Source organism: Bubalus kerabau, chromosome 1 (genome assembly GCF_029407905.1).
Source record: "Bubalus kerabau isolate K-KA32 ecotype Philippines breed swamp buffalo chromosome 1, PCC_UOA_SB_1v2, whole genome shotgun sequence".
Lineage (NCBI taxonomy): Eukaryota > Metazoa > Chordata > Mammalia > Artiodactyla > Bovidae > Bubalus > Bubalus kerabau.
Window position 1 is genome coordinate 82,619,818 of NC_073624.1, and position 25,952 is coordinate 82,645,769.

At 34.9% G+C, this 25,952-nt stretch overlaps 1 protein-coding gene across 1 annotated transcript in view; it reads left to right on the plus strand.

Moving 5' to 3' along the window:
• Nucleotides 1-25,952, plus strand: part of CNTN1 (contactin 1) — a 184,452-nt gene that overhangs the window by 64,528 nt on the left and 93,972 nt on the right. Inside the window, exons 14-15 of the mRNA XM_055566313.1 lie at nucleotides 671-791; nucleotides 25,329-25,487. Of these exons, the coding sequence (XP_055422288.1) occupies nucleotides 671-791; nucleotides 25,329-25,487 (280 nt within the window). The remainder of the gene's footprint in view (nucleotides 1-670; nucleotides 792-25,328; nucleotides 25,488-25,952) is intronic.

A 25,952-nucleotide genomic window follows, 5' to 3' on the forward strand; every position in this document is an offset into this window, starting at 1 on the left:
TAGAACTGTCCACAGAAGAGAATGGAATGAGAAAAGCTGTACAGAGGAGACTTTTGATAAATATTAGCTATTTTTAGAAATTGCATTGAAATGGTACCTTGCCATTCACAAGCAAAATTCCTTTAAGCCTTTTTCAAAAAATATGTGTTAAACACTATTCTAAGCAATGGGCGTAGAGCAGTGAATGAGACAAAAATCCTTCCCCACATGGAGCTTATATTTTGGCCCAAATGGAACATGTTAGTAGAATTGTCCATTTTAACATTTTCTACACACTTTGATTATCATTGTAAAATGAACTGTGACACATCTGGAAATTAATAACTCTTCATAGCCAAAGAGCATGTATGTATCCTCATTGATATTCAACATCAATATCAAGTTTCATCCTGTGGGTTTTCTCAAAAGGACCTCTGCTTATAAGAATAATGGGATGCTAAAGACATTAGAGCTAAAATGGACCTTAAGTAATTCGCTCTATTTTTCACTTCAGATACTGAAGACCAGAAGTTTAAGTAACATAAGAACACACTGTCAGTACATCCAAAAGAGATGCCTTTTAATGAAAATGATTTCATTTTGTTAGGGGAAAATGTATCTCTCATATCCTAAATACCACTTAATTGGTGAAAAAGTTACTGATTTGAATGACTGCTGTTTTTGCTGACAGCTGGATTCCAATGGGGAGCTGCTCATCCGAAATGCCCAGTTGAAACACGCTGGGAGGTACACGTGCACGGCTCAGACAATTGTAGACAATTCTTCAGCCTCTGCTGACCTTGTTGTGCGAGGTAAGAGTTTCGACATTTTAGAATCATAAAACCAAAGCTATTTGACTTGCATAAATATGTATAATTTTCTGGTAACTCTGGTACGAATTCTTATATACTTAGAATCTCGATCTTTGAGAACAGCTCTTCACCCATGCCTAAGACTGATTTATGCCAGACAAGTAGTAAACAAAACTGATTTTGTTTGTTTTACTAACTACATATCTTCTAGAAACTTATACCACTACCTCCTACTAAATGTTTGTGCTTTTAAACCTAGTACTTACCAGAAGTTCTCAGTTTCTGCTAATACTTCTCATGTTTGAACAGCATGTTTCCTTTTTTAATCTTTTATGGAAAAAAAAATATACTGATGATGTTTATTATAACCTCAATTGTTTTTTTTAATTAATTAATTTATTTTAATTGGAGGCCAATTACTTTACAATATTGTAGTGGTTTTTGCCATCCATTGACATGAATCAGCCATGGGTATAAATGTGTCCCCCCTCCTGAACCCTCTTCCCACCTGCCTCCCCATCCCATCCTCAGGGTCATCCCAGTGCACCATCCCTGAGCACCCTGTCTCATGCATTGAACCTGGGCTGTTTCACATATGATAATATACATGTTTCAATGCTATTCTGTCAAATCATCCCACCCTTGCCTTCTCCCACAGAGTCCAAAAGACTGTTCTTTACATCTGTGACTCTTTTGCTGTCTCGCATATAGGGTCATCGTTACCATCTTTCTAAATTCCATCTATATGCATTAGTATACTATATTGGTGTTTTTCTTCTGACTTACTTCACTCTGTATAATGTATAACCTCAATTGTTAATACATTTGCCACTATCATCTTAGAATAAAAAATGATTTTACAGGTATCATGTTTCTATTTGTTGCTGATTTTCAAACCTGTGCTTTTGTTCTTATAAATGATTGAGAATGTGCTTGGATATATGCTTATTGAAAATCACTTTGCTACTGATCTCTGCTGTATAGGTGTGAGGCCAGCTCAAAACATGCCTCACTTTATTTAAAATCATTCATCTGCTCTTCACACACTGTCTAAAGAATGAAGACCATTCCTTTTAGCTAAGCACCTGAGAAGTTCCGTACTGTGTGGTGACCTTGGCCTGTTTAGCTTTAATCTCTCACCATTCCTGCTGACCAACTAGTCCACAGAAATATCCTAAGATTTTTACCTCTGTTCCTTGGTTCACAGCATTCCTTCCACATCCTGTTTTCATTGCTTGTTGCCCAAGTCTTATCCATCCTTCAAGGTGAGGTGAAAGTTGCTCAGTCTGGTCTGACTCTTTGCGACCCCATGGACTCTACAGTCCATGAAATTCTCCAGGACAGAATACTGGAGTGGGTAGCCTTTCCCTTCTCCAGGGGATCTTCCCAACCCAGGGATTGAACCCAGGTCTCCCACATTGCAGGCAGATTCTTTACCTGCTGAGCCACAAGGGAAGCCCTCCATCCTTCAAAGATTAGCTCAAAAGTACAAAACTCATAAGTCATTTTTTGATGTCCTAAATATTAACCCTCTTTTCTAAACTCTGTAACAATAACTATTTTGTCAAATGAGTTTTATAGCAATTTGTGCATATGAGTTATCTCCTCTACTAAGTTGTGAAATTCACATATGTATTTTTATTATTAATAATATTTAGTGAGCTGCAGAATTCTGTTTTATAACTTCATAGTTCTCTTTTTCCCTCTGTCTCAATAGCATGTTAAAATTTTTATTTTTTCACACTTTATGTACTAAAATATTTATTGACCATTTTTATTGTACTTTTCATCAGTTTTTGCATAATCAGATAAATTATTAGTAAATGAGATGATACACATGGTTTGTAATATTACCCATACTAAATCCAGATCAAAAATATAATTTCACTCAAGCTCATATATGTCCTGCATTTTCCTCTAGAGCAAAGGTAGTATGGAGTCCCCCAGTCTCACTGAGCAAATATTGAAAACACTTATTCCAGTTAAATATATTCTTCAGTAGAGTATTAGAAGTCTAGCTGAAATTTCTTTATCCAAATAAACCTAGGTATTTATTACACACAACCCTTATTGAAAATTAGTTAAACTCCAAGGCTACAAAATGTTAAATTCAATAAAGTTCCTATAGGTTCAATATTTCCATTTTGTTTTCTTGGACATCTGTCTGAGAGTTATCTGGGAGAGGAATTATTCACTGTTTTTACTAGTCAGACAACTTGCTGCTAAGCTGCTTCCAAGGATAGCCTATATTTGCATTTAATTGACTTTGTTTGCATGTTAAATGATTATTATTAGCATTGTAATAGGTGTGCTAAGTCACTTCCCCTGTGTCCAACTCATTGTGACCCTATGGACTGCAGCCTGCCACTGCACTGCAGACTGCACCCTGTCCATGGGATTCTCCAGGCAAGAATACTGGAGTGGGTTGCTGGGCTCTCCTCCAGGGATTCTTCCTGACCCAGGGATCGAACTTATGTCTCTTATGTCTCTTGAAATTTGCAGGCAAGTTCTTTACCACTAGCATCACCTGGGAAGCCCTATCACAATAGGGGTTATATTATAATGTATGTACATCAGTGTCTTCATATAACTTAGATGTTGTTGTTGTTTAGTCACTAAGTCGTGCCATACTCTTTGCAGCCCCATGGATGGTAGCCCACCAGGCCCCTCTGTCCATGGGATTTCCCAGACAAAAATACTAGAGTGGGTTGCCATTTCCTTCTCCAAGGCATCTTTCTAACCCAGAGATCAAACCCCTGTCTCCTGAATTGACAGGCGTATTCTTTATAGATGAGCCATCAAAATTGCAGTAAACTCCTGGAATGCAGAGGGAAGAATAAGTTTCGCAGATATAGCCAAAGAATATTAATAATCTTGACCACTAACACTAAGTAATTAATAATCATCATAGTGTGTATTTTTTATGAAAGTAAAAACCAGTATAAAAATGTATAGCAGCTATTATGTGAAAATATAAGTTTTTATTTCTAAAGCCTTTTAGTTCTAAGAAAAATAACTTAAAACAATGGAAACTGAGTTCCTGCACTATAACAGAATGTTAAAAAAACTATAGCCTCGTGGGTTACAGTCCATGGGTTGCAAAGAGTCAGACACAACTGAGCGACCAAGCACAGCACCGCACAGATAAAAAGAATTGCTTCAGTTCAGTTCATTTGCTCAGTCGTGTCCGACTCTATGCGACCCCATGAATTGCAGCACGCCAGGCTTCCCTGTCCATCACCAACTCCCAGAGTTCACCCAGACTCACGTCCATCGAGTCCGTGATGCCATCTAGCCATCTCATCCTCTGTTGTCTCCTTCTCCTCCTGCCCCCAATCCCTCCCAGCATCAGAGTCTTTTCCAATGAGTCAACTCTTCCCACGAGGTGGCCAAAGTACTGGAGTTTCAGCTTTAGCATCGTTCCTTCCAAAGAACACCCAGGGCTGATCTCCTTTAGAATGGACTGGTTGGATCTCCTTGCAGTCCAAGGGATTCTCAAGAGTCTTCTCCAACACCACATTTCAAAAGCATGAATTCTTCGGCACTCAGCTTTCTTCACTGTCTTAGCATTGATAAAAGTCTAAGCTATAATCATTCTCCAAATTTCATTATTAATAAGATATTCATTTTGCATCAATAAAAATTTGAAATTCAAATAGTCAGATGCATTTCTGCATAGCTTTTGTCAAAAATATATATAAAGTAAACCTTCAGATATGATTTATATATTTATATCATGGAATATAGAATTAAAGTTTTCCTTATTTCTTAAAATAATGATGAGTAATGATATAGTATGATTTTAGTAATATTGTTTACCCACCTCATTATGTTTTTTTATTTAGTCTAGAAAATCATAACCTGGAATCCAGTGATAGGCTTCAAGTGGCCTATGGATCTCCTGAAGTTAAATGGAAAATTCAATGAGTATCTAGATTGTCCTGGGAAGAGAATTTATCACTTTCATTAAATTTCCACAGCCAGCAAAGACCCAAAAGGCCACTTTTAGCTAAAAGACCAAGGAATTTAATCTATTATTCTTTTTACCCCATCTAGACCAAGATTCTCAAAAAAAGAAAACGTAAGGGATTATTTTTCACCTCATGCTAATAAAAAACTAATGAATTTTATGTAGTGAGGTCTAATAGCACATTTAGATTATAAATTGCTTTCAATCAGTTTTCTTTCAAATTTTCAAGAATATATCTGTCTATAAATATATTAACCATGCTATATATTAGACAATATATAAGAGCTTGCTAAATCTGAGGTAAATTAATGCCCAACAGCTTAGATGGTAAAGAATCTGCCGGCCATGCAGGAGACCCTGGTTTGAGCCCTTGGTCAGGAAGATCCCTTAGAAAAGGGACTGACTACCCACTCCAGCATTTTGCCTGAGGAATTCCATGGACAGAAGAGCCTGGTGGGCTACAGTCCATGGGGTCTCTGAGTTGGACACAACCAAGTGACTAATGCACACACACAGTGCTAATTCACACTCAGATATCAGTGATCTGAACTGACGTTTCTAAAATTATGAGAATGTCAGTGCTGTGAGAGGGATAGTGAACAGATTAGAGGGGAAAGTAATTTCCTCTTATGATCACTGAGAAAAAAAATTTGACAATATATCCATCTTAGTACATACACTATTATGCCTTATCAGAAGGTTTAAACAAAAGTAGAAATATTCAGGGATAATTTGGAAAATGTGGATCTTTTAGCTTATGTTCTCTTGCAGTAAATGAATACATAGTGAAAATTTTGTATCCCCCTTATATTCTATGTGTGTGTGCGTGTGTGTGTGTGTATTTGCCAGTTTGGATGGGTGGTTGTGCAGGTAAAGCCTGATGAAAATTTGAATAAGAGTGAAAAATGTATTTTAAGCTTGTGCCTTTCATCATCATTTTTAAATTGAGTTTAGAATGGAGGCAGTGAATTAGTTAAATATGAATGTTTCTAAATATAAAACTGAAATTAAATATAGAAAAACACATAGCTTAAGGAAAATGTAACATTAGATCTGCTTTTGTGGGACTTTTTTACCCAGAGGTAACTCACTTCCCCACTTATCCATTTAATGTTTGGTAGAACTGAGAAATGAAGAAGACAATAGCAAGTGTTGTCAACTGAAAACAATTTATAGAAAATGGCCCAATAATCGAATATAAGCCATTGTCATTCTGTAGCAGTCATAAGTGTTTACATGTAAAAACCTGTAGAACTTCAATTGCTTTACCCACTAGTTAAGTCCACAGACCCTCAAGGAAAAAAGATCATATAAGTGACACACATTGCCTATTTCTCCAGTTATACAAATAATTTCAAGTTATGAGGTAGTACTGGCCATGTAATTTTCACCTTTGATGTCCAAAACTGCATTTTATACTAGTTCTATCCTTTCAGTTTGGAAATATTTCTCTTAGTATTTCTATAGTGTCGACATTATTCTTGTAAAAGCAACCTTTATTTAAACAATGTTGTCCTGGAAGCTCAATATATAGAATTCAAGCTGCCCTGATTGAAAGAAATGAAAACTTTTTTTTTTTTTTTTGGCAAAGTGTTCATTCACTGTTCTAAAAACTCACTAGAAACACAAAACATTTTAGATAAGTCAATAAACATTCTTCATCAGAGCCCAGGCAAATGTAAAGGAATACCATCTCTGAAATAGCATTCAACACAGCCTTTTAGGATTCCAACAAATTTAGATAAATCAAATATTGAACTATGTAAAAAACGACAGGCCATAAAAATGAATCAGTGAGGATTAAAAACAAAACAATAAAGTCTAGAGTCCATCAGATACTCTAATCATCAGAATAAGAATAAAAATAACCATGCTTAAATCTTTAGACAAATAAGAGAGAAAATGATAAAAATTTGGAAATAAGATACTATGAAATGAAGCTGTTTGGGGAAAAAAAGAACTACAAACAATAAACAATCATTGGAAATTTAAAATAAATCATTGGATGGGTTAAATAACAATTACAGACAAATTAAGAAAAGATTAGGGACAGCATTCATAGCAGTTTTCTTCATGATAGCCCAACACTGGAAACAAATGCTCTTAAACACAAGAGTGGTTAAACAAACTGTGGTATACTAGTACTGTGGACTACTATTCAGAAATAAGAATAATCTAGTTATGTGTGCCATTTGGCTATATCTCAAGTGAATGCTGCATGGAAAGCAGCCAATTTGCATACTCTATGAGTCCATTTATTTAGCATTTTTGAAATGAAAATTATAGAGATGGAGACTAGATTATCAGTTGTTATGACTTAAAGAGATTAGAAGAAGGGGAGTGGTTGTAGCCATAAAAATGTAGTGCAGGGAATCCTTATAATGAGATTGTTCTGTATCTTAACTCTGGTCATGGTCACTGAAGTCTACACATGTGATAAAACTAAAAGTTTCTTAGAAATAAGCAAGCACACAGACACACAAACTAATGAAATCTGTACTATAAGTTTGATGGATAGTATCAATGTCAATTTTCTGGTTGTGCTAATATATTTAGTTAGGCAAACTGCTGTGGTGAGTAAATGAATGAAGGATATTCAGGACCTTCCTTCATTAATAGTCACAATTGCATGTGAATCTATAATTTCTCCAAAACTTTTTAACAAAAAAAATCAATAAACATAAAACACACTGAAAATATAAAGAAAATATGTTCATGTTTTCTCTTTTTTCAAAAATAGCATGATATTACTAGGAAGCGTAAATTACGGCATACTCAGAAGTAATGTTTGAACAAGTGGCATCTACTAAACTGCTTCTGAGGAAGTTGATCCTAGCCTGGGAAGGACTGAGTTGGGCTGCAGCTTTGGCACCAGGGTTGAATTACCAAAGGCAGTAGGGGAGAATGTGTTGCCTGCATCTTTACCCAGAACCCTCCTTCACTCTTTTCCCCTATGCATTACTGTATTCTTTTCAAATAAGTATTGGATATATTTTTAAAGAATGTCATTATGGAGGGCATCAAATTATACCATTCCAGAGTAGCCAAATGTTTAAACCTGGCCTGAGTTGGCAAGTCTCTTTTTTTATAAAACCGCACAATGCTTGTGATGAAGTGGTCTTTAAATGGTTTTCAGAAATTATTGTTCTAGAGAATTCATGGAAAATGGTTTGAAAGTCATAATGTTTTGTTTATAGAATAGATAAAGAATTAGAAATGTGTTTCAGAAAGATAATAAGATCCTTTTTTCCTCCAGTTTATCCTATGCAAACCAAATAGAAGTCTCAACAAATAATTGAAAAAACACTTATGAATATTTGGCTAGATGTCAAGGAAGGGAGCTCTGATGTAAGGACAGGAATGTTATGGGAATGGAAGAAGGCAGTTCAGGTGGTGAGAAAAGAGTTAACTCCAGGTGGTTTTCCCTCACCCTTATATAATTTTAGCACAACTGAACTTTAAGCACTAAATCACACCAAGGAAGATAATCAGCTTCAAAAACTCTGAAGTTAATCAAGAACCACTCAACCTATGTATCAACAGTAAGTAAAAAAAATAGATAAAAAATAAGATGAAATATTCCCCAGCTAGAGCTAATATAAAATGATATGATAAAATATAACTAATATAAAAATGAAGATAACTTTTATAAGAGATTGTAATACCATTCTTGGTATTATGACATTTAAAGTAATTTGTAGATAATTTTAGTGAATTATTTTTCTGTTAGAGCACACACTGACCTCAGTTTAAAATAATATTGTATTAGTGAAAGAGGGAATTTCAGAATAAAACTTTAAAACACAGGCATGTATGACATAGCCAAGGGGATTTAGAACTCAAACAAATTGTTTAATAGCTAAAAGACCTTTATAGTCTAAAATTATTTTTAGTTAAACAAACAAAAAACAGCTATTTTTAGGCTTCTTATATAAGAAACCAAATCAAGATGATTGATACAAATTTCCATTTTGTTATTGTTTTTATAATAAAGGTTGTACTTAATAGGTCCCATAAAAGTGTAATTCAGGTTGCTTCATCAAGTAAGTTTTGGTGCACATCAACAGCCCTGTTGTTTTTAGCAAAATATGTTTCTAGAGGACTTAATGCTTTTAAGTTAAAAGAAAAAAGTGTCATTTATAAGGAAAGGTTTCTCAGGATTCATTTGACAGCACTTTGGGGAACATTTATGTAGCTTGCCAAAGTTAAATTCTCTTTTATGAGTGCACTTTTGGACAATATTCAAAAATGGACCATAATATTAGGCCACAAAAGCAAGAAATTAGGCTTTGACATCTGTGTTTTACTACTTCCATGGCATTTCTGCTGTATTATAAATATCCTTGGTAGTGCTACCAACTGTTAGCACCCTCCTGACACCTGGCTGAACATAATGTTTGTCACTAAAGTTGAAAAAATAGAAAATGCAGTCATGATTATTCTTTTCATATCTGCCCCCCCATTTTTATATCTTAAATACCATATTAAACAACATTTCTTAATACAAGGCTGAGATTAAAAAACAAACAAAAGGTAAAAAGACTTTGATTCTCTGAAACTTTTAGTTTGATTCTCAATACTAACCTATGCTATGTGAAATTTGGAAATGTTTTGGAAAAAGAATGACTGAAGTTAAAGTGGATAATACAAAACTATGCAAACTATTGAATCCCCAAGTCAAGTTTGTATTTTTATATTAGAAGCTTACATGCATAGTTCTATGTAGATTTTTATTTAGACAAGAATATTATGTGTGTGCATGTGTGTGCATATTTCTACTTTATTTCTAATGCCAAAATACAGTTGCAGAATGGAAATGAATGTAAGTAAGATGTCATCTTTATTTGATGTAATCCCCTGAAGTTTTTATTACTTGGCCTAATGACACGGTTACCAGATTCTTTCTTAAGGAGGTCATTTTGGTTGATGACTAGCTCACTTTTAAATTCTGTGTTGGTTAAGTTAAGCTAATATGGTCAAATAAATAACCTGATGGAAGCTGGCAATATAATTTTTAGTCTGAATAATACTGCTGTATTTTTAACAATCATAATAGTTGGCTAAGTCTTTTCTACAGAAAATGCCCTTGGGTATTTATTATTTCCAGATGTTCTGTTAGCAGAGTTCACATCCAAAGCATACTCTCTTTGCTATCCAGACAAACTTAATTTTGAACCATTTACTTGGAGATGTTGTTCCAGATTCATTAGTACTCTTTCTTAAAAAAACATGAAATAAACATTTTCTTTGTTTGAGATAAAAGGGCTCTAATGGCCCTGTTATTAGAAAAGCATGCACAAAAATTACATTTTTTTTCCCTTCTAACTTCTTCAGAGTAGCTACATGAAATACCTGCATTTATCTTAAAGCTGGAATATACAATTTCAAATCTAGAATTAGTCCTGGAGGTCATCTAGACTGTTCCCATCCCTTTTTACTACAAAATTTAGATTTCGAGAGAGACTTGCCTTGAATTACCCATGTATTTTGTGACAGTTATCTTGGAACCTCAATTCAATTTTCTGATAATAGATGTCTTTTAGATAGTAGGAATAAATAAAATCTATAGTTAATTTCTAAAACTTTTGTACCTAAGGCTTTAAAATTTTAATACTTTAATACTCTAAAATGTTCAATAGTTAATTTGGTATAATAGCCAGAAGACTACCAAGTCTGTTGTAGAATTGCTGCTATGAAAGTTACTGATTGCAGTTCTGCTCTGCTCACTTTCCCATTATTGTCCAGCACATGCTAATAAATAGTAGCTGGGGTTTTAAACATCAAGGGAAAAATAAAGCCAGAGACATTTATTTTAAAAGGTTGAATTACCTCCTCTTGGGTTATTTAATGTTGTATTTGTATGGTTAACTCAGGAACCTTGGCTATTTTTGAAAGTAGAAGGAAAATGAGACTGCCGTCACGTTAAAAGTTAGTGGAACTCTTGGTGTTTAATCAGGATTTAGACTTCTGCAGTATCTGGCATAAATATTCACACTGTGTTCAAGAATTCCAATATTCAAATTATTAAATAACCAAAAGTGGATTTACGTTCAAAATTATTATTTAAGCATGGCATGCCTTAATTAATTCGAAAGGACTTTTACATTAATTAATTTAATAACTATAAAATTAGGAAGGACAGATTAAAAAGTTTCATGTGATATACACACAAAGTTAGACAGACATAAAATTATGCATGCACCTTACTAGCCTTCACCCACTAACACACTACACTCACTCTTAGTGAAGACATCCAGAAAAGAGATTCACTTATATAGGCAGAAAGATGTGTGCAGATCATCATTGCCAAATCAAAGAGAATAGTTGAGGTAGTTTTTCAAGTATTTGGGTCAGAAAAACACACATTTACCTCAGATTCTTGGATAATTGCCTTTGCTTTCCACTTACTTTGGCCAAGAAAATTTGCCACAGAGACAGACTACAGATTCCATCTCATCAGTCCTTGAAGGCTGAGACAGGAAAATGGCCCTTCCTGCCCACACTGGTTGGAACAATGACTGACCGGGCGCCATTCAGAGGCATCCTGACCCCAGTTGGCTCTATACCGCAGTAATACATCTATTAATAGTGAAGATTGCCCAGAAATTAAGCTTTCTCATTTCCATTGAGAATCAACTAATTCACAAGCTACTAAGTGCCAGTTCTCCATAACTGTTAAATGCTAAAGCTGAAATGCATATTTGTTTATCATAAATGCAGAATTTAGAAGTAGCTTGATTGTTTCAAAGCTAGAACTTACTAGTAGTTCTATTTATAAAAGCTCTAGTAAAAATAGCAGCTTTCCTAATCACTGCTAAAGCTACAAAGTACAGTAATAATTTGAAATTGTATTTTTTAATGTCAAAACAATGTATATTGACATAAATTCAAGGAAATGTTCAATTATATCAATGAAGTGTGTAGTTCTTTCAGACTGAGATATGATATTTTAAACTTTAAGATGGATCTTGGAAGTGATTTAGTTTAACCCTTCATTTTACAAATTCAAAAATCAAAAATAACAATATGAGGGTTATAAACTGGTAGATGACACTATGAAGAATGCACTGATATAAATTTAATTACTTATTTTTCCCTCATTGAAGTACAGTGAGAGAAGTTTCATTGCAGGATTTCTTCTTTTCTTCAATTAATTGTTCTCTTTGTCTAATAAGCTAACTGGTCAGGTTTTAGCAAACTGGAATTTATTCTTTGCTACAGTGGGTTTATATCCAGGGCTCCCTTAAAACAACAATCAACAAACTTGCTTCTCCTCACTCTGATTCCAGGAGAGAAAGCAGGAAAGCTTTACAGAACTTAATAGCCTGGATCTTGTTAAACACTTCATTTCACTGGTCCCTAATGATCTTAATATATTAATGTATATTTACCAGAGTAATCCAAATTAAACTGACAATTATGTCAAATTACAAGAGGGGTACAGATAATCAGTGATATACACAAGCCTTTATGAGCATGAATAAATGGCAATTGGTTCATATTTTAAAAATTAATTTTAATTTACATTGGCAAAATATATATTTATAGCTCCAGTCTTTATGCTGTGAAAGACACATATTTTAATATAAAATAAAAATATTTGTTATTACATAATTTAATGTATCAGTCAGTTCACTTCAGTTGCTTAGTCGTGTCTGACTGTTTGTGACCCCATGAATTGCAGCATGCCAGACCTCCCTGTCCATTACCAACTCCCGAAGTTCATTCAAAGTAATGTTCATCGAGTCAGTGATGCCATCCAGCCATCTCATCCTCTGTCATCCCCTTCTCCTCCTGCCCCCAATCCCTCCCAGCATCAGAGTCTTTTCCAATGAGTCAACTCTTCCCATGAGGTGGCCAAAGTACTGGAGTTTCAGCTTTAGCATCATTCCTTCCAAAGAACACCCAGGACTGATCTTTAGAATGGACTGGTTGGATCTCCTTGCAGTCCAAGGGACTCTCAAGAGTCTTCTCCAGCACCACAGTTTAAAAGCATCAATTCTTCGGCCCTCAGCTTTCTTCACAGTCAAACTCTCACATCCATACATGACCACTGGAAAAACCGTAGCCTTGACTAGATGGACCTTTGTTAGCAAAGTAATATCTCTGCTTTTTAATATGCTATCTAGGTTGGTCATAACTTTCCTGCCAAGGAGTAAGCATCTTTTAATTTCATGGTTGCAGTCACCATTGCAGTGATTTTGGAGCCCCCAAAAATAAAGTCTGACACTGTTTCCCCATCTATTTCCCATGAAGTGATGAGACTAGATGCCATGATCTTTGTTTTCTGAATGTTGAGTTTTAAGCCAATGTTTTCACTCTCCACTTTCACTTTCATCAAGAGGCTTTTGAGTTCCTCTTCACTTTTTGCCATAAGGGTGGTGTCATCTGCATATCTGAGGTTATTGATATTTCTCCCGGCAATCTTGATTCCAGCTTGTGCTTCTTCCAGTCCAGCGTTTCTCATGATGTACTCTGCATATAAGTTAAATAAGCAGGGTGATAATATACAGCCTTGACATACTCCTTTTCCTATTTGGAACCAGTCTGTTGTTCCATGTCCAGTTCTAACTGTTGCTTCCTGACCTGCATACAGGTTTCTCAAGAGGCAGATCAGGCGGTCTGGTATTCCCATCTCTTTCAGAATTTTCCACAGTTTATTGTGATCCACACAGTCAAAGGCTTTGGCATAGTCAATAAAGCAGAAATAGATGTTTTTCTGGAACTCTTGCTTTTTCCATGATCCAGCTGATGCCGGCAATTTGATCTCTGGTTCCTCTGCCTTTTCTAAAACCAGCTTGAACATCAGGAAGTTCACGGTTCCCATATTGCTGAAGCCTGGCTTGGAGAATTTTGAGCATTACTTTACTAGCATGTGAGATGAGTGCAATTGTGTGGTAGTTTGAGCATTCTTTGGCATTGCCTCTCTTTGGGACTGGAATGAAAACTGACCTTTTCCAGTCCTGTGGCCACTGCTGAGTTTTCCAAATTTGCTGGCATATTGAGTGTAGCACTTTCACAGCATCATCTTTTAGGATTTGAAAGAACTCAACTGGAATTCCATCACCTCCACTAGCTTTGTTTATAGTGATGCTTTCTAAGGCCCACTTGACTTCACATTCCAGGATGTCTAGCTCTAGGTGAGTGATCACACCATCGTGATTATCTTAGTCGTGAAGATCTATTTTGTATAGTTCTTCTGTGTATTCTTGCCACCTCTTCTTAATATCTTCTGCTTCTGTTAGGTCCATACCATTTCTGTCCTTTATTGAGCCCATCTTTGCATGAAATGTTCCCTTGGTATCTCTAATTGTATAATATATGACAAATCATATACTATATATAATAATAAAATACATATTGCAAGTATCCATTTATTATATTATTCAAGGGTATATAATATTTACTAAAGGTTTACTTTTACCAGGCACTATTTTAAGAGATGGATGGATACTGTTGTTATCTCCATTTTACACATGAGGAAATTGAGTCCCAGAGAGGCTAAGTTACTTGCCTAAGGTTATTCAGATACTAAGCAAAAAGATAAGATTTGAATATAGGCAGTCCCGCTTCATATATAATGCCCAGTTCATTGCTCAAAGCAATGTAATTAAGCACTAATTCAAATATATTCAGAGATAAAGTAATCAATGTGAAAAGTTAAAATGTAGGCCTTTTTTTGATAATAAATATTAATTTCATATAAAAGTTACTGATGCAAATTTTTCAATTTTATTTTTGCCCATAATGTATTTATGATAGGTCTGGTGACAAAAGAAAGCTATAATATTTTTTCCTCTATTAACATTATAAATTATAATTACAATAGCAAAAAGAGTAAATAAATCATAATAGATAGTTTAAACTTGATTTTTACAATGTGTTTTTTGGCCTTAAAAATAGTTCATTCAAAATGTTTAAATGTTTTAGATTAAAATGTATGTGTCTACAGAACTTTCATATAAATTTTTTCAGGTCATCCTAACAAAACTGCTGCACGTTAGAAGTGCAAGGATTTATCTTTCTCACTTTTCTTTAATATTTAACTTCCCCAGATATAAAATCAGATCAGATAATTTTTATTTTGCATCCTTTTATACTGTTGATATATGGTTTGTTTTATCAAATTAGTTAAATTGTCCACCCGAACACCCTGAGGCATTGATAATTAGAAGTTAATTTACAGAGTAAACTTTTAAGTTACTTGAAATTAGAATTTCTTAATATCTTCTGTTCTTGGTTCATTTTATTTAAAAAAGAATAGAAAACACCTGAGCTTCATTATTGAAAAAATAATCAACAGAAGACTCAATGGCATATAATTCTTTTTAAGCAAAACAATTTTTTTTGATATGCTTCTTGTGAAATCTGCCATTTCGAGTTTCAGAAATGTGCCATTATTTCCTCATAGTACCTTTTGCAGACTGGCTTCCTGCCACTCCCATCTTCTTCCCACCAGCTAACCTCACTAACCTGGGAGTTTGACTGGGTCACAGAACTTTTTATACCCAAGCAAAAGAAAATGAAGGAAATCAGAGAAAACCTTTACCCTCTAAACCTGTGGTCAGTTTAAGAAGCTGCAGAGAGGGGATTTTTGTCCTTTTGAATTCCTATCACATAGCTCATCTGACTACCATCGTCACTGTGGTTAAGTGAGATAGACTAAAGAGAAGGGCAGAGATGTTGAAAGGGTAATCCAACCTACTGTGAATCTCTACTGGTATTCTACAAAGCCAGCTATTTTGGGGTTACACCTTCCCTGTTTCCTCCTTAAAGGTGACTACATGATTCAGTCCTTGTGTGCTAGACCCCCACACATGTGTTTAAATCTGGCTTAGGATATCTCTTTAGATTAGTACAATGGGAAGCTCTCTCTGCCAAACACTTTTCCATTATAATGTTTAACTGACCGATACACTCATGAGTGAATGCAGATTCTGGAATAAATCCAAAAGATTTTTTTATTTTCCAAAAAAGTAAAATGCCATTTTGATTTCTAATTGTCCAGTGATAGTAATAGTCATTCTGTGGACATGGGGTGAGGTGAGGAACTTGGTTGGGGTCCATGTGCATTTCCCAGGACACTGCTGGAACACCAACCCCTTTATCTGAAAGTACATTGGGATGAAGGTAAGCAAGAGCTAGCAAAATTAAAAGGATATACTTGAATCTGCTTCATTTTTACAAAAAAATAATGTACAAAATTATGAATTTTTGATATTCTTAGCAGCAAAAAATGCGTGACCCACTAGAATGTAGGTGTGTCACAGAGTAGTCTGGGCTCTGTCACACTGAGGAATATACTCCTGAGCATCAGCTCACTACATTCTTCAGGGCCTCAATAGCCAGTGTTTGAGCCCCCTGCACATCTCTGAGAATTTCTTCAGGGGCAAGGGACTGTTCCTGAATAGAAGACACCAGGTGCTTCTGATTGTGGTTTAAACAACTTGGAGGACCACTATTTGATATATTCCTTCAAAGGCTGAAAGCTACTGTTAACTAATTCAAGAAACAGCAGTCTAATGTGCAACTGTTTAGGGAGGCTTCCTGTGTGACTGTTCACAACTCCCTCTCTCTCTGCAAAAATACCAAGACTTCATTTGAAAGGGAGAAAAAAGAATATCTCAAAAATTATCAACTTCAGCTCTCATCAAAAGACTTGGAAATCTCTAACATTTGAAAGACACATAGAAGGGACAAATGCATTAAGTAACCTTTGTTACCATTTATCATAGGACTAAATTTGCAACAAGTAGTCAGCAATTTTCCTAGCAAGTTTTTCTATACACTATTACTCCTATTTAAATAACTATAACTAGGAGGATACTAGTGGTTACAAAATAGCCTAATTATAATCAAACTATCCCTAGTTATAGTAAGGAAACATAGGAGGATGAACATCTTGTTAATGTCATGATTTTCTATAATGGTATAGTTATACTAATATATGATATAGTCATTAAAAGATCCACGTGATGCAAAGGGAATGGTCTGGCTTTTGGTATTATGTGAGCATAGATTTAAAGAGCACTTCACCTGCTGAATAACCTGTGGTCTTGTAGGTCTCAGAGTCCATATTTATGTAAGAGAATAATAACAACTCCAGTTCACGTGTTGCCCATGATGACTTTTATAAACATTTTCTTTTACTTCGCTCCCCTTTTGTCATAATGTTCATATAGACATGAATAATAAATATATTTCTCAAGACACAGGTTCCTACAACTTCCAGCTCCAATCTCTGATTAATTTTTTAAGTCACAGCTTAAATTTACCCTCAAGCTTTTTTTCTTAATTAGAAGTCTTGAAGGCACAAACATATTTTCAGTGGGAAGACTTGTTCTTTGTGGAGTGAAATCACAAAGGCTTTAGGAGTTTTTTGTTTTGTTTCATTTGTTTATAGAGGGGAAGAGGGGATTCGGTTACAACTCTTATTCTTTAGAAAGTCAGTCACTATTTCTGAGGGAAACAGGTTGAATGGGCCAAAGCTTGTCTCTTCAGGCTTCTCCTTTTTGGACTCTCATCCACAATGTCTAGAAGTTGTTCTTTGTTCGTATTTCAACTTACCAATTAAGGATATATGACAAATTTTCAAAGTACATGGCTTCCTGCTCCTAAACGGGCATCGACACTTGCCCTTCAGCCTTGATCTTTCCTCTTGCAGGTAAAAACAGAAAAGATGGAGAGAAAAACATGGTGGATCCTTTTCTCCCCGTCTGTGCAAGCCTGCCTCCAACCTGGTGATCGCTGACACTCACTATTTGTGTGAAAACTTGTTTTTAACACATTATACTAGATTTTACTAATTAATTCAATATTGTAGCTTCTGAAGTTCCCCCTGCCAAAATCCAATTCCTAGAGGATTTTTTCCTTTTGGACACCTAAACATACTTTGAACAGAAAGATACTTGAAAATAATGATATAGTTTTACTAATATCTGAAAACTGTCTGCTGAACTAACCCAGTACATCATATGATGGCCAAGTAAAATTTTTGTGTTTTCATGTCCTGTCTTTCTTTAAAATTACATATCTCAGAAATTAGCTCATTATCTGAAAAAAAATATGAAAAATTGGTGAATTATAGTACAAGAGTATTGCCACTGAATGGACTGTTTGATTTACCCAAGCAGGTAATGAACAAACCTGTTGTCAAATTCACTAATGAGTCATCTTAATTAGGATGTAAGCTAAGGGGCATTATTCCCGTGGCCTTCTGTACCCTGGTTCCATATATATAATTTGGCAAGAAAAGACGTAGAGCAGCAAGAAACAACTGAAGCCTGCTCATGGCCCTGTAGGGTTTTTGGAACAATTCCTGGAACTGGGAAGTGAAATTGGACAGCATGTGGAGAAAACTGTCATCTCAGTAGCTAGATTTAAGTGAAGATAACAAAGTGATTAACAGCATGTATACATATTTAATTGTTAACTCCTAGCATCGGCCTTCTTGGATCTTTATTTTGAAAGGAAGGTCAAGACTTTTTGGAAGGACATGGGTAGAAATGAGAGACTAATATTGGAACTGCTTAAATTTCATTATTTGAAAATGTTTCCCTTTCCCCGCTTTGGTCAAACAAACATGCTTAAAATTCTTATTTCTTCACAAGAAATACTTTTGCTCTTCTTAAACAGGCTTACTCTTAGGCATGGGATATTATATGAATATCTCCTTTAGTAACTGTAGCATTCCCATCTGTGGTTGGAATAACTCTTAGGGAAGTTTTGAGAGAAATATATATGAATCCCAAATATTTAAGTAATTAAAAAACAATTGATCAGCCATCTTAAAGGAATACATATCTCTGGCTCAAAATGTTACTTATTTCCATCATTTTTTACTTCTCATTTTCTAGTCTCAATTATTGTCACAGAAAGAAGCATCCTAGAATGTAGACTGGAGATCTAGGGCAATTTCCATTTTAATAAGATTTTTAAAAATAATTTGAGATTGTCCTGTATCCATTAATATTGCCATGGAGATGTACATGAATCAGCATTGTGGGCCCCTTAAGTGATGTCTAATTGAAAGTATACCAGCAATATATACCATCAGATATGAATATAGTTTGGGAAAGGATCAATAAAAATTAGAAAGGAAACCACATGGCAAGTATGAAAAGTCCCAGGAAAAAAAGAAGCTTTCCTTCTCTAGTTTCTTTAGATAAACTGTATCAATATCAGCTAGAATTACATAGATTCATTTACCTCCCTTTAACCTCATTCTCATTTCTAATGGGGATCTAAGTTCATTTTTATCAAGTAGAAGGTTAAAATACCATTGTTAGAGGTTAAAAACTACCATATTCCCATTTAATATTCAGCTTCTTCTTAATACAGCCTTACTTTCATGCATTGGAGAAGGAAATGGCAACCCACTCCAGTGTTCTTGCCTGGAGAATCCCAGGGATGGGGGAGCCTGGTTGGCTGCCATCTATGGGGTCGCACAGAGTCGGACACTACTGAAGCGACTTAGCAGCAGCAGCATGCTTCAACAACACCACACGTCAATTTGTGTTATATTACCTTATGATAAAGCAGTTGTCTTAACTAATTTTCAGAACAAGAACAGGCTTGTAGTAAAAAAGGGACTTCAGTTGATGTATTTTTGTAAAGAAGAAGCCACCTGCCTTAATATAACATGTTCTTTCAGCATTGTTATTTTCAGATTTCTTTATTTTAAAAGGGACAATAATTTACACTGAACTTTTCATTAAGCTTTTCATTGACATTTAGCATTCAAACTTTTCATTATGATTTACTATTTTAGTAAAAATAAACAGTGAACCACGGGATAGGATATTATATGTGATGGTTTGTTCTTAATTGTTTACTGAGCAATTACAAGTGGAAATAGGATGACATTGGGATGTGTTTCCTGTTTAGTGTCAAAGCTTATATTAAATGTGTGCTATGTGGAGTGGAATCCCAGAAGGACCAACAGTATGTTGGATCCAATTCCAACCACAGTTGTTTAGAAAGCCAGTCAGTGTTTAAGCAGAAGAAAGTGCGTTAAGGTTTTTGGCTAAGTGTTGTCACTGACTCATGATGCTTGACTACTATGCATCCTGTTTAATCTTGGAGGATCCCAGTTTCAAATCTTCTATGCCACTTGACTTAAATGAAAATGAATCTCAATTATTGATGGAATGAATAATGGGATACATGTGTCTTTTTCAACTACAATAGCTAGAACATGGAAGCAACCTAGATGTCCAGATGAATGGATAAAGAAGTTGTGGTACACATACACAAGGAATATTACTCAGACATAAAAAGGAATACCTTTGAGTCAGTTCTAATGAGGTGGATGAACCTAGAACCTATTATACAGAGTGAAGTAAGTCAGAAAGAGAAAGATAAATACTGTATTCTAACACATATATACGGAATCTAGAAAAATGGTACTGAAGAATTTATTTACAGGGCAGCAATAGAAAAACAGATATAGAAAATGGACTTATATGGACATGGGGAGAGGGGAGGAGAGGGTGAATGTATGTAAAGAGTAACATGGAAACTTACATTACCATATGTAACATAGATAGCCAACAGGAATTTGCTGTATGGCTCAGGAAACTCAAACAGGGGCTCTGTATCAATCTAGAGGGATGGGATAGGGAGGGATATGGGAGGGAGGTTCAAAAGGGAGGGGGTATATGTATAGCTATGGCTGATTCATGTTGAGGTTTGACAGAAAACAATAAGTCTGTAAAGCAATTATCCTTCAATTAAAAAATAAATTAAAAAATTATTGATGTAGAAAATATAGTCAACTTATAATGTGTGAATAATCATTTTGAAAAAATAAATTTTCTTCTATTTTTCCTCAAATGTCACTATTTCCTCAAATGTCACTAAACTATTTCACAGAGTGTTACTACAATCCTAAAGAAGAAATGATGGAATTGAGAAATAATTGTATTTCTGCTCATTTTTTCCTTCTAATTATTTTATATATGAAAGAGACTGAGTGGAAATCACATCTGTATTTTGTTCATACATAGTTTTTTTTTTTTTTTTCCTAAAAAATTGGTAAATTTCAGGAAAGATTAACAAACACTTTTACAATAATAAAAACAAAACCTCTTTAGTTCTTTGGCCCATTTTTTGATTGGGTCATTTATTTTTCTGGAGTTGAGCTGTAGGAGTTGCTTGTATATTCTCGAGATTAGTTGTTTGTCAGTTGCTTCATTTGCTATTATCTTCTCCCATTCTGAAGGCTGTCTTTTCACCTTGCCAATAGTTTCCTTTGATGTGCAGAAGCTTTTAAGGTTAATTAGGTCCCATTTGTTTATTTTTGCTTTTATTTCCAATATTCTGGGAGGTGGGTCATAGAGGATCCTGCTGTGATGTATGTCAGAGAGTGTTTTGCCTATGTTGTCCTCTAGGAGTTTTATAGTTTCTGGTCTTACGTTTAGATCTTTAATCCATTTTGAGTTTATTTTTGTGTATGGTGTTAGAAAGTGTTCTAGTTTCATTCTTTTACAAGTGGTTGACCAGAGTTCTAGAAAGATGGTAACAATAACCCTGTGTACGAGACAGCAAAAGAGACACAGATGTATAGAACAGTCTTATGGACTCTGTGGGAGAGGGAGAGGGTGGGAAGATTTGGGAGAATGGCATTGAAACATGTAAATATCATGTATGAAATGAGTTGCCAGTCCAGGTTCGATGCACGATACTGGATGCTTGGGGCTGGTGCACTGGGACGACCCAGAGGGATGGAATGGGGAGGGAGGAGGGAGGAGGGTTCAGGATGGGGAACACATGTGTACCTGTGGCGGATTCATTTTGATATTTGGCAAATCTAATACAGTTATGTAAAGTTTAAAAATAAAATAAAATTAAAAAAAAAAAAAAAAATAAAAACAAAACCTTAGGATGTAATACAGTAGGAATTTATATGATGTATTTATGTGATGTATTTATCTTCATTTATCTGAGTTAACAGATCACAAAAAAGATATAAAAAGCTATAATCAATGTAACACAGTTTTTTATCATTTTCCCAAAAATGCACACTAATGCCCAAGTAATTCATATTCTCCGCAACATGAAAGGTCTCTAAAGGAAAGCTGTCAAGGCCATTTTTTAATTTGAATCTGGTAATATTGTTTTTAAATGATTGTTTTCGTTGTAGTAAATGAAAAGCCTGATGGCGAATCAGTTGTGTTCAAATCTTAGCTTTAGCTTTGCTAGCTGGATGACTGTGGTTATTTTATTTAATCTATTCATGTCTGGATTTCCTCATCTATTAAGGAGTGAAAATAACGTGCTTACATTTTAGGGTTATTTGTAAGAATTATAAAAGACTCAGATATAATAAGGATTTACTAAAATATATTATTTTGTTTGCCAGTAGTCAGTGATTTAATAGTAAATACATTGAGAACCTAGAAAAATTTTGGAAAAGTGAGTATGGATGTGGCCAGTGAGATTCCGTTGGACCACAGAAAGTGGTTCATAACCACTCTGGCTCTGTCCAGAAGGATGGTCAGTTTCTAAATGCCTGCCTTTGTGCTGAGGAACTAGTGGCTGCATTATTTTATTTTCTGCCACAGCACTTTTCTCTCCATTTTGAACAGAAAAACAGAGCAAGTAACATGAGCTACACTGCTTAGAAAACCTTTCTGCTGGAAGACAGTGCAAGCCTGGCCACGTTTCTCTCCACAGTACCCCTCTAGTTTCGCTGCATCCTGGTTCCTTTGTACACACTAGAGGGCCTTCACATGACCAGTTTTCCTTATCTCCAAAAAATTTACCAGAAACAACTTAATTTTGAGTGGAAAGAACTGGTGTTTACCAGGACAATCTGATAAACAGATCCTTGTTAATTATACAAATATTAATCCTGTCCAACAGCTCAGATGTGCAGAAAGCTCTTACAGGTGTAACAATGATAGTATTCAAACTAAAATTTACTAAGGGCTTTCTGTAGACCAGGCCTAGCACTACATTCCTTAAAGATTTTTATTTTAATCCTAACAACAATCTGGTCAGTTTTTATGACTCCTATTTTATACCTGAGAAAATGAAAGCTTAGTCAATGTGATAAACTTGCCCAAGATAAATCAAGGCACTGAATTTAAAATCAAGCCTTTTTCAACTCTAAAATCTCTGTTCTTTAGTAGTATATTTCCTCTCAGGTATTTCCTAGGGGATATTTGTATTTAATTACTACATGGAAAAAAACCTACTTGGTAAATTACTACCAAGATATATTGCCACACTATGGTTTTGGGGTTATTAACCAACTCCTTTCCATTTATTTTCTCAATTTCACCTGCTTAATGCAATACAGTTTCAGAGCAAATGAAAGAATGGAGATTGTGTTGTGTATAACTGTTATGTTTACAGAGCTCTGAAGGTCAATGTGATAAATTTATTTATGTCTTCACCAAATATTTATTAAGAAGGGTCAGTATAGGCCAGGCATATATCAGAGAAAGAAATGCATAAATATAATTACAGCCTTTTGCTTCATATTGTTCCTCAGTGAATGGGATGAATTATTATGCATATAGTATCCCAATTAATGCATTATTAATATGCAGCTTTAACCTGACCTTTCCAAAAGTCATTCATTTGCCATCTGAAAATTTGAGAGAGTAATAGTGGGGAAATGATTTACACCTTAATGATAAAAGACTAACCTATGGCGATTTTGCCTTAAATTCCCTTTAACATTTCCTTATGCTCAGAAAAAGTGTATGAATGCCTGCACTATAAGACTTTCTCTTTTTTTAAAAAAATATAGTTTTTAATTTTTCATTTCTAAATTTTAATTTTAATACTCTGAAATATACCACTCAGTAATTGACTTGGGCTGATGCTTAAAGTGAAGTAAGGAACATTGTGGTTCTGATCAAGAATGTGTATTGTTTTTCAATGTAGTCTTTACATATGGAAAATGCAACATGTTCTTTCTGAATATCAAATGTGGTTTATATAATTTATGTGGCTATTTTCATTAATTTTGGATGGCATATTATTGTTACTTTTAATTAACATCAGTAAGTATAAAAATACTATTACATATTATATATTTATAAGAATCTATTTGCCCTTATTAATTTATGTTTTGTGCTTCTAAATAAAAGTTACTATCATAAATAGGCTGTGTCTTGTGTTATTTTACTGTTAGTAGTAATGCAACTGTGTTGTTCTATACACATTTTTCTCTTTGGGACCAATTACAAAGAAATTGGTGCAGGTTTGGAGTGTTATCTATACCTCTGTAAAGACCAAAGCCCATGTGGAGAACAAGGCCCTGTAGATAAAGCAGCTGATCTGACATTTAAACGGGAAGGCACTTAAATAATGTGCCCATTTTCTCTAGCTGCTCTCAAGATTTCTCTTTGTATTTGCTTTCACCTAAAAGATAAAAACATGTGTTTTATTCAATACTTAAAAAATTTGCCACTCTGCTAACATTGTTGATTATTTTGTTCAATGTGCCTAATTCAATCGGGGATGGCCTCCTTTCTGATGCAAAGAAAAGTGATGTCATTGTCTGAAATGTCTATCTTAGGAGTTCTCTGGCAACAGAACCTTGTTTAGCATTGTAAGTGGTAGACACTACATTACCATCTAAAGAACTTTTTCTCACAATTTTAAAAAGAAGACATCATGATGCAAAGTCTAAGTATGCTGTAACCCATAAACTTGTCATTTGCTACTGTCTTTTACAGTCACTTATTTATTGTGCCATTTCACCCTTTGCACGACAAAGATCTGTTCAAAGCCCGAAAGTTATGTCTCATTTATCTTTTCATTTCTCCCACTCAACACAATGTTCTCAGTTTAGAGAATAAATGAATAATATCAATACTGAGTTATTAAGCATCTGTGAAATCCTATTTTTAACATTGTCTTATGACCTGTTTCTTCATATAATTCTTCTGACCTGTTTCTTCAGTATATTATTTGATGTTTTTAGATCATTCCTGGTATGCCTGAATTAATAGTTGTTTTCTACCTTTAATATACACAGAAATATTTCTTTTAATATTATTTCTATTACTTTAACTAACATAGAATGTATTACCCAAAATGGAACATACAGTCATTTTCAGAAATTTCTACTCCAGGTAAAATAAATTAACTATAACATTTAGAATTATTAAAAAGTATTTGTTCCATTTTGGGGAAGCAGAATGAAACTATGACTAACTATCCTCATATCTAGACAGTGTTATCTGCTCTGATTCATTTATTCAGCAAAATTTCATTAAATCTCACTATGATTAAAATCTGTTAGGTTCCTTGATGTCAACTGTATTTTATGAGTCAAAGATTATCATATATATCCTGAATAATAATGCCATTTTAAAGGATGGCATTTATCTCTTTTCATAAAAAGACATCATGAAATCATTTAGTAAAAACTATAAATACCATTAGTATTGCTTCTTATAGTTTATGCTTAAAAGGAATGTGGCAACACTGATTTCATTGTGTAAATATTCTTTAGATTAATTGCAAGGAAGACAATTTTGTATGCCAATATGCACCCAATTCACTGGATGGGATTCATTGATTCATTACCCATATTTTCATTCCAGGCCCTCCAGGCCCTCCAGGTGGTCTGCGAATAGAAGACATTAGAGCCACTTCTGTGGCACTTACTTGGAGCCGTGGTTCAGACAATCATAGTCCTATATCTAAGTACACTATCCAGACAAAGACTATTCTTTCGGATGATTGGAAAGATGCGAAGACAGGTGAGTTTATTTGTTTGATTAATCTGTTCATGTTTTGAGATGAATTCTTTTTTCTTGTATTCAGTTCAGTTCAGTTCAGTCGCTCAGTCATGTCCAACTCTTTGCAACCCCATGAATCGCAGCATGCCAGGCCTCCCTGTCCCTCACCAACTCCTGGAGTTCACTCAGACTCACATCCATCGAGTCAGTGATGCCATCCAGCCATCTCATCCTCTGTCGTCCCCTTCTCCTCCTGCCCCCAATCCCTCCCAGCATCAGAGTCTTTTCCAATGAGTCAACTCTTCGCATGAGGTGGCCAAAGTACTGGAGTTTCAGCTTTAGCATCATTCCTTCCAGGGAAATTCCAGGGCTGATCTCCTTCAGAATGGACTGGTTGGATCTCCTTGCAGTCCAAGGGACTCTCAAGAGTCTTCTCTACCCTGAAAATTTTCTTTAAAAAAATTATTTTTTTAGTAACCCCACACT